We start from the raw sequence: 18,506 nt of genomic DNA on the forward strand, positions 1-18,506 counted from the left end.
TTCATTTATTTTGCGGATCCTTGGAATAGAAAAGGGCCCCATAGAAGTGAATAGGTCAGCATCTAATCCGTAAAAAAACGGATCCGCATTTTTGCGGATAGCATACGGCCGTCTTAATGAGCCCTTAGTCTCATCTTTAGATTCTTTTAACCTGTGACTCATTTGATTCTTAGACTTCCTCCTGTACAGTGTGTGACTCAGAGCTGCTTGCCTGAACTCTGATTGGTTGCAGGCCGGGGTTGGCGGGAGGGGAAGGGCTGGCTTCCACTCTAGGATCAGATTATGCTCCTCCCTGCTGCCAGCGTGTCTATTGCTCTGACATTATAGAAAGGCTATTTGAATTTACTGTAGTTCGGACAATTAGAAAACAGTAAATTCAAATAGCCTTTCTATAATGTTTTGTCAAGTAAGCTCATTTGCATAAATAAGGACAAGATATTGCAAACAGTGTTTCAGCTGATAAACCAGGCAGTCAGGTAACAGAGCAGAGAGACACCGCAGCAGGGAGGAGTGTAATCTGATCCTAGAGTGGAAGCCAGCCCCTCCCACCCCAGCCTGCAACCAATCAGAGCTCAGGCAAGCAGCTCTGAGTCGCACACTGTACAGGAGAAAGTCTAATAATCGAAAGAATCACAGGTTAAAAGAATCTCTAAAGATCAGACTTAGTTAAAGACTCATTCGATTCTTTGAGTTAAAAGAATCGTGAGTCACTCGAACAGTTTAAACTAAGGCTAATGACCAGGCTGCAGCAGTGATGAGGTTAAGGGACAGGCAGCAGTCAGCAGAGAGATAAGAGAAGTGACAGGACAGAGTTTAGATTACAGATTGAATTAACCCTTTAGGGTCAAATTGACTTCTCAAGGAGATATATATGTTTAAAGGCATCCCTTCTACGGTCTCATTCAGTAGCTATATAACCATTGAGAGATGTATTTTTATTAAATACATTTACACATTTAACCCTCCATTTTAATTATATTATTTACCCCAGTGTTAAATTCCGAACTTCCCATCTCTACAGGGCATAAGACTATGTATCCAATAGATGGCGCTGTTCATGATAGATAGTAGGTTAATGTGCATATTTATGGTAATTAGTTTACTTAAAAAACAGCATAGATGGGTTATTAAATATATATTAGAACAATTAGAAAGCCGTAAATTTTTTTGCAGCCTTCCTAAGCAGTTAGAGAAGAATTAGCTAGGAAAAAAAATGACAAAAAATGTAAAAATAAAATATTATAATTTTGTCACCCTAATGATAAAGATTTAGGTGCATGGTCCCCCAAGCTATCCAAGAGCTCTCAGGCAACTTTGAGATTTACTGACTCAGTTAGATGAGAGATGGTTTTAAATGTCTCATAGTGCACCAGGCTGCCATTGTAAGATATCCCAGTTAACTGTTTTATGAATAGGTGCTGGCTTGCATTATACCCGGCTTTTGGTATATAGCCTGTGTGTTTGTGTTGTGTTTATAAATGGGCATTTAAATAAAAATAACTTTAATAAAATAATTATAAATGGTAGGGTAAATAAAAAATGTGATTAATAGTTTATAAAATTAATGATAGATTTAAAAATAGTTGAAGTGTTAGTGTGGTCATTGTAAAATGTCTGTAGGTATGTTAAAATCTTAGAATTTAATGGTTCTATGCGCCATCTGCTGGTTAAAGAGGTAAATTGCATTCAGATTTTTTACTTTTTTTTTTGTTTCTATTTTTACTTGTTTCTGCGTTATCATTCTTCGCTTTTGCTATTGTGATGGCGTTGCTAAATCTGTAACAAATACTAAGCCCATAATGCTGATGTTAACTTTGCCAAATTCTTATTCTCAGTTCATTTTGTGACTTTTGTAATATATATATATATATTATTTTTTTATTTTTTTTCAGCCTGGATTTTTGCCTGGTGATTTGTGCATAAATAGCCCCAATACGCTTTCACCCAGTGGAGGAAAAGGAACCTCTCACTATTATTCATATCCAACCAGCTTGCGGCGGCGTCCAGATAGCAATCTTGGTATTGTTCTTTATTGTGTTTGTGTAATTTGTACCCTAGATAATTGGCCAATTCTATCAAGCCATGTGTACACACTGCAGATATTTTATTTTACAGATGCAGTATAATCCATGCTGATACAGTCCTGATCAAAAGTTTAAGACCACTTAAAAAATGGCAAAAAATCATATTTTACAGTGTAGGATCTTAACAAGGTTCCAAGTAGAGCTTCAACATGCAACAAGAAGAAATGAGTGAGACAAAACATTTTTTGAGCATTCAATTAATTGAAAATAACTATTAAACTGAAACGGGCTGTTTTTCAGCTGACCCAAATTTTAGGACCACATGCCTTTAAAAGGCCAAATCTGTGCAAAGATGTGGATTCATTGTCATTTCCTGTCAGGTAGTCACACGTTGTGATGGCAAAGGCAAAAAACCTCTCAATTTTTGAACGTGGTAGGGTTGTTGAGCTGCATAAGCAGGGTCTCTCACAGCGCGCCATCGCTGCTGAGGTGAGACGCAGTAAGAATTTGTTAAATGATCCTGAGGGTTATGGAACAAAAAAGTCAAGTGGAAGACCCCAAAAAATTTCATCAGCACTGAGCCGGAGGATCCAATTGGCTGTCCGTCAAGACACTGGATGATCCTTGACCCAAATTAAGGCCCTTACTGATGCTGACTGCAGCCCCATAACCATCAGATGGCATCTGAGACTGAAGGGCTTCAAAAACAAAAAATGTCTTCAAAGACCTCGTCTCCTTGAATGCCACAGAACTGCTCATTTGGACTTTGCAAGAGAGCACCAAACATGGGACATTCAAAGGTGGAAGAAAGTTTTATTCTCTGATGAAATTTTTTTTTGCCTTGATGGTCCTGATGGTTTCCAACATTACTGGCATGACAAGCTGATCCCACCTGAGATGTTTTCTACGCGCCACAGTGGAGGGGGCACCATAATGGTCTGGGGTGCTTTTTTCCTTCAGTGGAACAATGGAGCTTCATGAAGTGCAGGGGCGTCAAACGGCCACTGGTTATGTCCAGATGTTGCAGAGCGCATTCCTCATGACTGAGGGCCCGCGTCTGTGTGGTAACGACTGGGTTTTTCAACAGGACAACGATACAGTACACAATGCCCGCAGGACAAGGGACTTCTTCCAGGAGAATAACATCACTCTTTCGGCCCATCCTGCGTGTTCCCCTGATCTAAATCCAATTGAGAACCTTTGGGGATGGATGGCAAGGGAATTTTACAAAAATGGACAACAGTTCCAGACAGTAGATGTCCTTCATGCGGCCGTCTTTACCACTTGGAGAAATGTTCCCACTCGCCTCGCCTCATGGAAATTTTTTTTTTTTTTTAATTTTATTTTTTTTTTTTTATTGGAGATGTGGAAGGTGTGGTCCTAAACTTTTGATCAGCTGAAAAACAGCCTGTTTCGGTTTATTCGTTGTTTTCATTAAATTGAATGCTCCAAAAATGTCGTCTCACTCCCATTTCTTCTTGTTGCATGTTGAAGCTCTGCTCAGCTTTGCCATTTTTCAAGTGGTCTTAAACTTTTGATCAGGACTGTATGTTCTGCTACTGTATTTGTGTATGAGATTGTGTACAACTGTCTGCTGTGACATTAGAATTGGGGTCCATTCACACATCCGTTTTGCAAAATGCGGAGTGGAATTGCGGACCCATTCATTTCTATGGGGCCGCACGATGAGTGGCCCGGATCCAAAAATGCGGGCCTACAATTCCGATCCCGAAAAAATAGAACACGTCCTATTCTTGTCCGCAATAGCGGACAAGAATAGGCATATTCTATTAGTGCCGGCAATGTGTGGTCCGCAAAATGCGACACGCACATTGCTGGTTTCCATGTTTTGCAGATCCGCAAAACACACATGGATGTGTGAATGGACCCTTAAATGGGTTTTCCAAGATTTTTATATTGATGACCTATCCCGGGTCCCCTGCCGATCCACTGTTTGAGAAGACAACGCGTATGCAGTAGCGCTGCAGCCTTCTCTTTGTTTTTCCTAGGCTGATTTACAACACTTTCACGTGACTTAGGAGCAGCTCAGCGCGATACCAAGTACAGCTTTGGGCTTGGTAAGCTGCTTAAAACAGCTGATCGGTTGGGATCCTGGGTGTAGGACTCCCACAGATCATATACTGATGACCTATTCAGAGAATACATATGAGTAAAAAATATATATATATATCTCGGAAAACCCTTTTAACTAACTGTCATTTTTATTGCTTCAATTTTCACTATGCTTTCAAGTTGGAAACCATATAATTTTATTATAATGCAGATATGCAACCTAAGAAAATTCGAAAGGTTCCACCAGGACTTCCCTCATCTGTAAGTGATGTTTTTCTATTTAATCAATTTTATATCTCTCTTTCCCTCCTGCCACTAATGGGATCCCGCTGAAAAAGGTCTAATTTGAGGCCGAAACGTCCAGGGAAAATAATGTGGCTGTAATATTTTTTTCTACTTCTGGATATGAATAACACTGTATGGAAATATTTGACCATTAAATAAGAATTGCATATACTTTAACTGGAGTGTTGTGGATATTCCTACTCTCATCTGCTGATGATTGACCGTCTTCTACCTTAGTTTTTTCCCTTTCTCTCTAGAAGAGAACTGCAAATACTTGGTTAGAGTGCAGGAGATTATGAATAACCATGACTCTTAAGTAGGTTTGACTCTTTGCGGCCTGTGCTGCAATGATTATGATGCTGGTTCTCAGTGTAATATTTAACCAAGTGTAATATATTTATGTATGAAAAATATCAACCTGATTTGGTAATCCTCTCCAAATATAGTGTATGGGTTATTTGGAGTAAAGAACACCCGGAGGACTCATCACCAGGATTGAACAAGTTATATAAAAAATTAATAATGCGATTTATTTTCGGTCTTCATAAAAGTTGATTACGTATAAAAAATAGTTTAGGCAAAGTCTTAGTCTATGAGTGAAAATGAATGTCCTTAAAGTATCCTTTCTGAAGAGGAGGAACCTCCTCTCTGGCTCCGTGTGTCTTCAATCATGTTCAGCAGCAAACAACCCCCAACAGACGTGAGAGTAAGAAGACCACCCCTTTGTCTCTGTCAATCATTTATACCATAGATATAGCGTGTTTAACTAATGTATAGGCTTATACATTGTCATATATGGAGACTTCAAATATAGGTCTTGACATTCCCATATAGACCTCCCATTGCCTAGTGTATTACTATAGATAGTCAGTGTGTAGTGTAATGCATCCTTCATATTAAATACCAATTAATATATCACATATTAAGAGGGGCTTGAGGGTGAGATCTTTTCGAACCCACAAAATCAAATTTTACAATTATCTTGGACTCTTCATTCTTCTTTTCTTCTTTATAAATTAATTGTCCTTCAATTATTAATTTGACAACAAAATATTTGCACATATGGTTAACTGTGATTTGAATACTAATGATAATTTTAAGAACTAATCTACTATTTTATTAGGCATCATCTTCTCTATCATCTTCCTCTGGTCTCGTCATGGTCTTGATACTGTAGTTTCACTTATTTATCTTAAAGTCTATGATAGCACTGATTGCTAGAACTGTATGTGGGTGATGTGCAGTCCTTCAAGTGAATTTTATCATATTTTCCAATGATGTTCATGTACAAAATCTATCACTTCTGACAACTTGTGATAACACAGCTTTCCTGAGCACAGATTTTGACTTGCATATCAGGAATTCCTTGGTCTTCTTCAGAAGTGTCTGTGAACAGCTGTCATTCCCTTTCTTTCTCACCAGTTATAATTTGGTAGAATATTACAACCCGGATTCCCAAAAAGTTGGGACACTAAACAAATTGTGAATAAAAACTGAATGCAATGATGTGGAGATGGCAAATGTCAATATTTTATTTGTAATAGAACGTAGATGACAGATCAAACATTTAATCCGAGTAATTGTATAATTTTAACCACCTCCGGACCGCCTAACGCAGATGTGCGGTCCGGAGGTGGCGGCCCTGCGCAGAGTCACGCATATATGCGTCATCTCGCGAGGGCCGGGATTTCCTGTGAACGCGCGCACACAGGCGCGCACGCTCACAGGAACGAAAGGTAAGCGAGTGGATCTCCAGCCTGCCAGCGGCGATTGCTCGCTGGCAGGCTGGAGATCCGAATTTTTTAACCCCTAACAGGTATATTAGACGCTGTTTTCATAACGGCGTCTAATATACCTCCTACCTGGTCCTCTGGTGGTCCCTTTTGTTAGAATCGACCACCAGAGGACTCGGGTAGCTCAGTACAGTCGCACCAAACACCACACTACACTACACCCCCCCCCCCATCACTTATTAACCCCTTATAAACTCCTGATCACCCATGATCACCCCATATAAACTCCCTGATCACCCCCCTGTCATTGATCACCGCCCTGTCATTGATCACCCCCCTGTCAGGCTCCGTTCAGACGTCCGTATGATTTTTACGGATCCACGGATACATGGATCGGATCCGCAAAACGCATACGGACGTCTGAATGGAGCCTTACAGGGGGGTGATCAATGACAGGCGGGTGATCACCCATATACACTCCCTGATCACCCCCTGTCATTGATCACCCCCCTGTAAGGCTCCATTCAGACGTCCGCATGATTTTTACGGATCCATGGACACATGGATCGGATCCGCAAAACACGTGCGGACGTCTGAATGGAGCCTTACAGGGGGTGATCAATGACAGGCGGGTGATCACCCATATACACTCCCTGATCACCCCCCTGTCATTGATCACCCCCCCTGTAAGGCTCCATTCAGACGTCCGCATGTGTTTAGCGGATCAGATCCATGGATCCGTAAAAATTATACGGACGTCTGAATGGAGCCTTGACAGGGGGGTGATCAGGGAGTCTATATGGGTGATCACCCCCCTGTCATTGATCACCCCCCTGTCATTGATCACCCCCCTGGTGAGGCTCCATTCAGACATTTTTTTTGGTACAAGTTAGCGGAAATTTTTTGTTTGTTTTTGTTTTTTCTTACTAAGTCTCATATTCCACTAACTTGTGTCAAAAAATAAAATCTCACATGAACTCGCCATACCCCTCACGGAATCCAAATGCGTAACATTTTTAGACATTTATATTCCAGACTTCTTCTCACGCTTTAGGGCCCCTAAAAAGCCAGGGCAGTATAAATACCCCACATGTGACCCCATTTCAGAAAGAAGACACCCCAAGGTATTCGCTGAGGGGCATATTGAGTCCATGAAAGATTGAAATTTTTGTCCTAAGTTAGCGGAAAGTGAGACTTTGTGAGAAAAAAACAAAAAAAATAAATTTCCGCTAACTTATGCAAAAAAAAAAAAATTTCTAGGAACTCGCCAGGCCCCTCATTGAATACCTTTGGGGTCACATGTGGGGTATTTATACTGCCCTGGCTTTTTAGGGGCCCGAAAGTGTGAGAAGAAGTCTGGGATCCAAATGTCTAAAAATGCCCTCCTAAAAGGAATTTGGGCCCCTTTGCGCATCTAGGCTGCAAAAAAGTGTCACACATCTGGTATCGCCGTACTCAGGAGACGTTGGGCAATGTGTTTTGGGGTGTCATTTTACATATACCCATGCTGGGTGAGAAAAATATCTTGGTCAAATGCCAACTTTGTATAAAAAAAATGGGAAAAGTTGTCTTTTGCCAAGATATTTCTCTCACCCAGCATGGTTATATGTAAAATGGCACGCCAAAATACATTCCCCAACTTCTGAGTACGGCGATACCAGATGTGTGACACTTTTTTGCAGCCAAGGTGGGCAAAGGGGCACACATTCCAAAAAGCACCTTTCGGATTTCGCAGGCCATTTTTTACACATTTTGATTGCAAGGTACTTCTCACACATTTGGGCCCCTAAATTGCCAGGGCAGTATAACTACGCCACAAGTGACCCCATTTTGGAAAGACGACACCCCAAGGTATTCCGTGAGGGGCACGGCGAGTTCCTAGAATTTTTTATTTTTTGTCGCAAGTTAGTGGAATATGAGACTTTGTAAGGAAAAAAGAGAAGAAAAAAAAATCATTTTCCGCTAACTTTTGACAAAAATAAATAAATTCTAGGAACTCGCAGTGCCCCTCACGGAATACCTTGGGGTGTCTTCTTTCCAAAATGGGGTCACTTGTGGCGTAGTTATACTGCCCTGGCAATTTAGGGGCCCAAATGTGTGAGAAGTACCTTGCAATCAAAATGTGTAAAAAATGCCCTGCAAAATCCGAAAGGTGCACTTTGGAATATGTGCCCCTTTGCCCACCTTGGCTGCAATACAATGTCACACATGTGGTATCGCCGTACTCAGGAGAAGTTGGGGAATGTGTTTTGGGGTGTCATTTTACATATACCCATGCTGGGTGAGAAAAATATCTTGGTCAAATGCCAACTTTGTATAAAAAAAATGGGAAAAGTTGTCTTTTGCCAAGATATTTCTCTCACCCAGCATGGGTATATGTAAAATGACACCCCAAAACACATTCCCCAACTTCTCCTGAGTACGGCGATACCAGATGTGTGACACTTTTTTGATGCCAAGGTGGGCAAAGGGACCCATATTCCAAAGTGCACCTTTCGGATTTCACCGGTCATTTTTTACAGATTTTGATTGCAAAGTACTTCTCACACATATGGGCCCCTAAATTGCCAGGGCAGTATAACTACGCCACAAGTGACCCCATTTTGGAAAGAAGACACCCCAAGGTATTCTGTGAGGGGCATGGTGAGTTCCTAGAATTTTTTATTTTTTGTCGCAAGTTAGTGGAATATGAGACTTTGTAAGAAAAAATTAAAAATCATCATCATTTTCCGCTAACTTGTGACAAAAAATAAAAAGTTCCATGAACTCACTATGCCCATCAGCGAATACCTTAGGGTGTCTACTTTCCGAAATGGGGTCATTTGTGGGGTTTTTCTACTGTTTGGGCATTGTAGAACCTCAGGAAACATGACAGGTGCTCAGAAAATCAGAGCGGTTTCAAAGACATGTAGAACAATAAATTTGGCAAAAAATTTATATATGGATGTCGTTTTTTTTTTTGCAAAATTTTACAGCTGAAAGTGAAAAATTTCATTTTTTGGCAACAAAAATCGTTACATTTTGATTAATAACAAAAAAAGTAAAAATGTCAGCAGCAATAAAATACCACCAAATGAAAGCTCTATTAGTGAGAAGAAAAGGAGGTAAAATTCATTTGGGTGGTAAGTTGCATGACCGAGCGATAAACTATGAAAGTAGTGTAGTGCCGAAGTGTAAAAAGTGGCCTGGTCATGAAGGGGGTTTCAGCTAGCAGGGCTGAAGTGGTTAAAGGAAAAATACGTAGATTCACATTTTCACAGTGTCAACGAATCCCAAAAAAGTTGGGAGAAGTAGCAATAAGAGGCTGGAAAAAGTAAATTTGAGCATAACGAAGAGCTGGAAGACCAATTAACACTAATTAGGTCAATTGGCAACATGATTGGGTATAAAAAGAGCTTCTCAGAGTGGCAGTGTCTCTCAGAAGCCAAGATGGGTAGAGGATCACCAATTCCCACAATGTTGCGCAGAAAGATAGTGGAGCAATATCAGAAAGGTGTTACCCAGCGAAAAATTGCAAAGACTTTGCATCTATCATCATCAACTGTGCATAACATCAGCCGAAGATTCAGAGAATCTGGAACAATCTCTGTGCGTAAGGGTCAAGGCCGTAAAACCATACTGGATGCCCGTGATCTCCGGGCCCTTAAACGACACTGCACCACAAACAGGAATGCTACTGTAAAGGAAATCACAGAATGGGCTCGGGAATACTTCCAGAAACCATTGTCGGTGAACACAATCCACCGTGCCATCCGCCGTTGCCAGCTGAAACTCTACAGTGCAAAGAAGAAGCCATTTCTAAGCAAGATCCACAAGCTCAGGCGTTTTCACTGGGCCAGGGATCATTTAAAATGGAGTGTGGCAAAATGGAAGACTGTTCTGTGGTCAGACGAGTCACGTTTTGAAGTTCTTTTTGGAAATCTGGGACGCCATGTCATCCAGACCAAAGAGGACAAGGACAACCCAAGTTGTTATCGACGCTCAGTTCTGAAGCCTGCATCTCTGATGGTATGGGGTTGCATGAGTGCGTGTGGCATGGGCAGCTTGCATGTCTGGAAAGGCACCATCAATGCAGAAAAATATATTCAGGTTCTAGAACAACATATGCTCCCATCCAGACGTCATCTCTTTCAGGGAAGACCCTGCATTTTTCAACAAGATAATGCCAGACCACATTATGCATCAATCACAACATCATGGCTGCGTAGAAAAAGGATCCGGGAGAGCATTCCTATTTATAAACTTGAGGAACTGGTCTCCTCGGTCCCCAGACGTCTGTTGAGTGTTGTAAGAAGAAGGGGAGATGCCACACAGTTGTGAAAATGGCCTTGTCCCAACTTTTTGGGGATTTGTTGACAGCATGAAATTCTGATTTAACATATTTTCCCCTTAAAATGGTACATTTTCTCAGTTTAAACTTTTGTCCCGTGATTTACAGGGAGTGCAGAATTATTAGGCAAGTTGTATTTTTGAGGATTAATTTTATTATTGAACAACAACCATGTTCTCAATGAAACCAAAAAAACTAATTAATATCAAAGCTGAATATTTTTGGAAGTAGTTTTTAGTTTTAGCTATTTTAGGGGGATATCTGTGTGTGCAGGTGACTATTACTGTACATAATTATTAGGCAACTTAACAAAAAACAAATATATACCCATTTCAATTATTTTTTTTTACCAGTGAAACCAATATAACAACTCAACATTCACAAATATACATTTCTGACATTCAAAAACAAAAACAAATCAGTGACCAATATAGCCACCTCTCTTTGCAAGGACACTCAAAAGCCTGCCATCCATGGATTCTGTCAGTGTTTTGATCTGTTCACCATCAACATTGCGTGCAGCAGCAACCACAGCCTCCCAGACACTGTTCAGAGAGGTGTACTGTTTTCCCTCCTTGTAAATCTCACATTTGATGATGGACCACAGGTTCTCAATGGGGTTCAGATCAGGTGAACAAGGAGGCCATGTCATTAGATTTTCTTCTTTTATACCCTTTCTTGCCAGCCACGTTGTGGAGTACTTGGACGCGTGTGATGGAGCATTGTCCTGCATGAAAATCATGTTTTTCTTACCTTGCAGACTTCTTCCTGTACCACTGCTTGAAGAAGGTGTCTTCCAGAAACTGGCAGTAGGACTGGGAGTTGAGCTTGACTCCATCCTCAACCCAAAAAGGCCCCACAAGCTCATCTTTGATGATACCAGCCCAAACCAGTACTCCACCTCCACCTTGCTGGCGTCTGAGTCGGACTGGAGCTCTCTGCCCTTTACCAATCCAGCCATCTGGCCCATCAAGACTCACTCTCATTTCATCAGTCCATAAAACCTTAGAAAAATCAGTCTTGAGATATTTCTTGGCCCAGTCTTGACGTTTAAGCTTGTGTGTCTTGTTCAGTGGTGGTCGTCTTTCAGCCTTTCTTACCTTGGCCATGTCTCTGAGTATTGCACACCTTGTGCTTTTGGGCACTCCAGTGATGTTGCAGCTCTGAAATATGGCCAAACTGGTGGCAAGTGGCATCTTGGCAGATGCACGCTTGACTTTTCTCAGTTTATGGGCAGTTATTTTGCGCCTTGGTTTTTCCACACGCTTCTTGCGACCCTGTTGACTATTTTGAATGAAACGCTTGATTGTTCGATGATCACGCTTCAGAAGCTTTGCAATTTTAAGAGTGCTGCATCCCTCTGCAAGATATCTCACTATTTTTGACTTTTCTGAGCCTGTCAAGTCCTTCTTTTGACCCATTTTGCCAAAGGAAAGGAAGTTGCCTAATAATTATGCACACCTGATATAGGGTGTTGATGTCATTAGACCACACCCCTTCTCATTACAGAGATGCACATCACCTAATATGCTTAATTGGTAGTAGGCTTTCGAGCCTATACAGCTTGGAGTAAGACAACATGCATAAGGAGGATGATGTGGTCAAAATACTCATTTGCCTAATAATTCTGCACGTAGTGTATGTTCTATTCTGAATAAAATATTAGAAGTTGGCACCTCCACATTTCATTCAGTTTTTATTCACAATTGGTATAGTGTCCCAACTTTTTTGGAATCCGGTTTGTATAAGGAACTGTCCATTCAGCCTCCATATGAAGAATTTTACGCGCTCAGCACGATTTTTGACAATCAAGTGAAATTAATGTAGTCCTTTAACAAAGCATTTAGTAGCAGATTCCAGAACTTCACAGAGGTGTTTATGGCAATCCGATGGAATAGCTTTTTCAGGAAAATAAATACAAACAACCTAGGCCGTACATAGGCGCTAAATATCTCACTTCTTGAACCCTAGCTATTCTAACTCTAAATCATTTACTGAAGCTCTTCAGCATGCGCTCTCCTTGAGCTCAGTTCTCCATTTTGGATGCCAGTCCTTCTGTCACGGACCTTCTTTCTGTATCAAGACAAACTTTCTTTCTGTGAACTTTACCTCTGAAGCTGTCTATGGACAGGTGTGCTCCAGGTACTCTTCACCCTTGTCCTGGTTCTCTCTGCAGCGCCCTCTATCTTCACACCTTTCCCAGAATATAAGATTTGTTTACCTCCAAGTCTTTTCCTGGAACTCTGTGCACATCAGTCTTTGTTTATAGACTTCATGACTATCGCAGTCTGTAGAAAACATTACATTTCCTGTTGACTTTAATCTTGATTGAAGATAGCTTCTTCTTTCCTATTGCTACATCAAAGTTGGTGATTATACCTAACCTATAATATCACTGTGTACCATACCATTCATTTAATTGCCATATTATATTTCAACATAATATAAATGTTTATTATTGAAAATATTATCCTAATACAAAATCCTTTATGTAAGTGTAACCTTTTTATCTGTGATTCCTTCAGTCATGTATCTGTGTATGTTTGTGGAATTTAGATTACTAAAAATTATGTTGATTAATTTAATCACACAAGTTATATATTTGCACAGTAAAAACAAATCTTTACCTTTTAATAAAGTAATATTCTTCATGAGATATTGCTCTATTAAATATAATTGTATTCTTTAAAATATAACTAAATATAAATCTTTGTTTAGAAAAGCAACAAATATGTATTAATACAAACCCTATAGCTGAAATGCTTTCCAATATAGTTGACCCTTATAATTAAATGACCATTAATGAGTTTAAATTCCTATCAGTGATCCAGGATTAACTCCTTCTGTATTTGGAATCTTTCTATATAATATTTCATTATACCCTTGTATTTGCATACTTTCTTTCATATACTAATACTATTGACTTAAGTTAACTTAATTAGACTATTATTCTTAGACTTTAACTCTTGGCAGACATAAGTATGCCTTGATCACCTATGGACAAAACATGAGTTCTTTACCATATTTTACATCAAGACCAATATATTACTAGCATCTATAAAATATATCATATCATCTTGTATATAGGATATAGTTCTGTATATGAGGATATAGTGTGTGTGTGTGTGTGTGTGTGTGTGTGTGTGTGGTATGAATAATTAATCATCACTAAATAAATCCACTTTTGAAAAATAAAAATATCTTATAGAAAGTAAATCCCATAAAAATATTACCATCAAACATTTGTAAATTAAATCGAAAAATTTACCTGTGAATCTTTGATTCTATATACTGGATCATCCAGTATTTAACTTAATATAGCTTATAATGTTATAGAACCTTTATTCTGTAACACTAGAATCAAGTGTCTTCTTGTAAATGTGTGGTACATTACTATTATAAGGCCTCAATATTATCCATATTCTTAACACTATTTAGACATCTAATTATGACATAATTTCCAGAATAAATGTTAGATATATAATTTGTCAACACAAATAATGAAATATGTTGGATATATCTGATATATCTGACATGTCATAAGTAATATGACCATCTTTTAGCTACGAATTGTTTATTCATTATTAACTCAAATATATTATATGCTCGGTCTTAGAATAGCATTCATACATACTCGCATGTCACATAACACAGCAGCTGCTCACACCACTCTTACATCATTACATGCTCATAAAGCCAATTGGCTTCAATTACTAAATTTAAGTAATAGAACCCATACATATGTATATTTTGTAATGCGCATTATAAAATAAATTTCAGTTATAAACTTAAGATCCTTGAATTTCGTTAAGAATTTGCCTTTCCATACCAATAACCTATTCTTAGACAAAAGATCTTAAATGTCATAATTTGCTACTGTCAATCAAATGATCACATGCTTTTTCTCACCATGGCTAAACACAAGACAAACCATGCTCATGCTTAATCATGTAAGTTTCAATTTATTATCTTAAATTTTGTGTTATTCTGTTAGTCAAAAATTATTACATAGATTAACAGTTTCATTACTGACATTCCATGCAATTATGGAACTTATTTAGTAATGTGGAGAAAATAGTTATGGAAGGGGGAAAAATTAATTTCAATCAATTGCTGCTTTTCAAGAAAATTTTCTACTGGAGATATAAAAATTGAAAAGAACATTAGATACAACAAACATATTTCCCAACAATATCTGTATAAAGAATATACAAAAATCGTATTCTTCTAGTCTCTGAACTCAGCAGTATAGAGAGAGTCCTTAGACTGAAGACAAAACGGAACAGGATCCTGTTACTTCTATAATTATCTTCTGTCTTCTATACTATAGAATTACAAATACTAAAACGTTATCAATTTTATTTCTTGTTGCCTGTAACATATATATGGAACCAACCTCTACATGTCCTTGTACAAAATAGAAAAGAGAGGATGGAACCATACTTTAAATACATGTTAAATAAATCTTACATTAAATATCACATTCCTCTGTATATACTTATGTATACCATATAATAAATATGCCGTACATTGTCTTATAATTAATCAGAACTTTTATATAGCTAACTTTAATGGGAAAAACAAAATCGTATCCTTATCCAGGCCCAAACCATTACCAATATGTCTTTCCTCAATAGACTTAGGCTACTTTCACACTGGCGTTTTGGCTTTCCGTTTGTGAGGTCCGTTCAGGGCTGTCACAAGCAGTCCAAAACAGATCACTTTTGCCCTAATGCACTCTGAATGGAAAAGTATCCGCTCAGAATGCATCGGTTCAGTCTCTATTCCGCAGGCAGCGTTTTGGTGTCCGTCTGATGAAACTGAGCTAAACGGATCCGTCCTGACACCCAATGTAAGTCAATGGGGATAAATTGTTTTCTCTGACACAATCTGGCACAATAGAAAACGTATCCGTGCTCCATTGACTTTCAATGGTGTTCAAGACGGATCCGTCTTGGCTATGTTAAAGATAATACAAACGGATCCGTTCTGAATGGATGCAGAAGGTTGTATTATCTGAACGGATTCGTCCATGACGGATCCACTCAAAACTCGAGTGTAATGTTGCCTTATTTCTAGCCAATACTTAACTCTATTCTCATAACCTCTCTATTGATGAGATCCTGGAATATCCTGCTCAGTGTGACTGTTTTAGAAATTTCAAAATCTTAATTCATTTAAGAAATCCGTTGACTGTTTTTTTCAAAAATTTTCATCAATATAGACAGGATCACATTTAAAACCCATGTGATTTTGAATATTTTTACTTTTGACATCTAGACTGGAAAATAGGACATGTTCTATTTTTTTTGCGGGGCTACGGAATGGACATACTGATGCAAACAGCATGCGGTGTGCTGCCCGCATTTTTGGCGGACCCATTGAAATGAATTGGTCCGCATCCTATCCACAAAAAAAAAAAACTGATACTGAAGCAAGCAACGTTTGTGTGCAATGTAGCCTTATGTTCAGTGACAACTAAAGGCTGCGGCAACAGCTCTGCAATGACCGTACGCGGCTGCATGAATGCGCCGGTTATAAGGGGCGGTCCATTTGGTCCCTTGTTATTAGTAGGTGTTTTTACACGTGTGAGATCACTCCATGAGTGGTGCCGGCGAGAGGCACGGGGTTGTACTGCGGCTCAGCTGCACCTCCAGCCCTTTGATTGTCCGACCCAAGGGCTCGATCCTATGAAGGTGAAGGACCTCCCTCTTATAACCGGCGTGTTCGTGTGGCCGTATACAGTCATTGTAAATCTGTTGCCGCAGCCTGAAGATGTGAGGCTGGTGGCTCCTATGTTTGTCTACCCCCATTCATACTTTACTCCTGATTAGCCTGCAAAAGCGAAACGCGTTGAGCAGGGAGTGGGGACAAACAGAGTAGCTTAGTTAGCTTAATCGATGCCCCCTGATTCTTGTTCACACTGCTGTGGCTGTGTGCACGTGCCCAATTGCGCAATAGGGGACCTGTGCTTACTTTTTATTATCAGCCAATTGTCAGTGTGGGCAGATGTTTATCAATGGTTGGTTTAGACCCAGGGCAATAGGTTTATCAAGTCACCAGATTGCCGGGCTATTGACTAATGGCACTGACGCTGCATACACCACTGTGAGATAGCTGATGTGTAATTAACACAGGAGCAGTCATACGCTGCTAGAGACTACATCAGGGTTAGGGTGCTATCACTTTTGATTGCACCACCTGTTTAGTAGTAATACTCATGTGGTTCTTGTAGTTCATTCGTGTCCACACTATTGCGACTGTGCACGCAGTGTTACGTGGGCTCCAGGCAGGCCAGCTGACTGCTTGAGAGCTTGTAACCTGAGTTGATGTGGACAGATGTTTATCAACTATAAAAGTTTTTAATTTAGCTAGTGTTTCTGTCCTGTTCACACATTTTAGTGTTCTAATAAAAATAGCTTTTTAGCTTTTTCACACAGTGTTCCCTTTTTTAGAGTGATTAGTTTGAAGTGGAACGTAAACCACGACCAGTTTTTCAGTGAAATCAATGGTACATGTAACTTTCTTCGTTCCTCATAAAGAGTATCTTTGTTTTTGTAACATGTATATGATATTTGAGTCTTTTTAGGCCGCATTCTGTCTATTTTTACATCTGCCTGTGTTCTCTACACATGTGTGATGGAGACATTTTCTGCTTCATTTGTTTCCTCATAATGTCCAAAAACTTGGCAGCCTGAAATAATGTTTTTCTCTGATGCCAACACTAATATAGAAGGCTCTAAAAATTTGAACTTTCTGACAAACATGTGACTGATATGTGAAGGTTTGCATTCTCCACTGCTTTGTATGTCCGTTCAAACATGGACATAAATGTGGATTCCTTTCTGACAATTTTTAATTCCTTTAGGATTTCATATGTGGGCATGCTGTCACTTCTAGTGCACCAAATCAGCTCTTTTAATCTTTGAACATTATTATGAGAAATCCATTCATCCTTATCAACCTGTTTCATTGCTAGACTCAAAAATTCACAGGAAACCACAATCTAAATTGATTCCTTTGTTCATTTGTCTGCATGCCTCGCAAAAATCTCAGAATTCCTGCACACGTAGATTTGAATCTTATGTGGGGATTTATTTGCATATTTTCATTAATTGCTTCTGCAATTTTAATTGTAACTTTGCCTCTTTATTATGCAATGTCTGCTGGTGTATAGACTTGTCATTGTCTACTAACACAGTCACCTTCAGCAGAGATCTGCAATGTCTTCTCTTGCTGTACTAACCCTTTCTCATCTATATGATTAAAGGGTTTCTACCACCTCATTTGGACCTAATTAGCTGTCAGACACTAGCGATCTGCTAGTGTCTGCTCTACCTAACCATGCTATTCTAAGACCTTTGTATGCAGCCGTTACACAAAAAAATTTTTTTTTATTGCTATGCAAATGAGCCTCTAGGTGCTATGGGGACGTCTTTTCAGCACCTAGAGGCTCCGTCTACTCACCCTGTATTCCGCCCCACTCATCTGTCAAGCCCGCCCATCTCCTCTCGATTGCAAATAGCAATAAAAGTTGCTTTTTTTAGTGTAACGGCTGCACACAAAGGTCTTTAGAATAGCATGGTTAGGTAGAGCAGACACTAGCAGATCGCTAGTGTCTGACAGCTGATTAGGTCCAAATGAGGTGATAGAAACCCTTTAAAGGGCTTCTGTCACCCCCCAAAACTAATTTTTCATTTTTGGGCATATTAAAATCCTTATTGTACGACTATTCCCTATATAGGGCTCTTACCTTGTTCTGTGGCTTTGTTTCATTAAAAATCGAGCTTTTAAAATATGCAAATTACTTCACTACCAGCAAGTAGACGCCGCATCCTCCTTTTAAAAAAAAAAACGCCCCCACCTGCGGCTGGCCCTGTCAGCATTTCAAATCCCGCACCTGCGTCTTACGTGTCTTAGACGCATGCGCTCTGAGAGAAGGACGCTTGCTTCCTCAACACTTCCTCAGTGTGCCTGCACCGATGACTTCTTCTCTTTCGGGTTTAGAGGTGACCTCATCGGCGCAGGCGCACTGAGGAAGTGCTGAGGAAGCAAGCTCCC

General features: G+C 39.6%; 1 protein-coding gene across 11 annotated transcripts in view; it reads left to right on the forward strand.

Annotated features, from left to right (window-relative positions):
- Window positions 1–18,506, forward strand: part of TCF3 (transcription factor 3) — a 396,630-nt gene that overhangs the window by 279,265 nt on the left and 98,859 nt on the right. For 10 of the 11 annotated variants that reach the window (XR_006391250.1, XM_044306353.1, XM_044306377.1 and 7 more), the window contains 2 exons: window positions 1,893–2,019; window positions 4,309–4,358. The exons of the other annotated variant lie outside the window; for it this stretch is intronic. Coding sequence is in view for 9 of the 10 variants with exons in the window: in XM_044306353.1 (XP_044162288.1) it covers window positions 1,893–2,019; window positions 4,309–4,358 (177 nt within the window). In the remaining variant the exon portion in view is untranslated. The remainder of the gene's footprint in view (window positions 1–1,892; window positions 2,020–4,308; window positions 4,359–18,506) is intronic. 11 annotated transcript variants of the gene reach the window in all.

The sequence above is a fragment of the Bufo gargarizans genome, chromosome 1 (assembly GCF_014858855.1).
Source record: "Bufo gargarizans isolate SCDJY-AF-19 chromosome 1, ASM1485885v1, whole genome shotgun sequence".
NCBI classification, from domain to species: domain Eukaryota; kingdom Metazoa; phylum Chordata; class Amphibia; order Anura; family Bufonidae; genus Bufo; species Bufo gargarizans.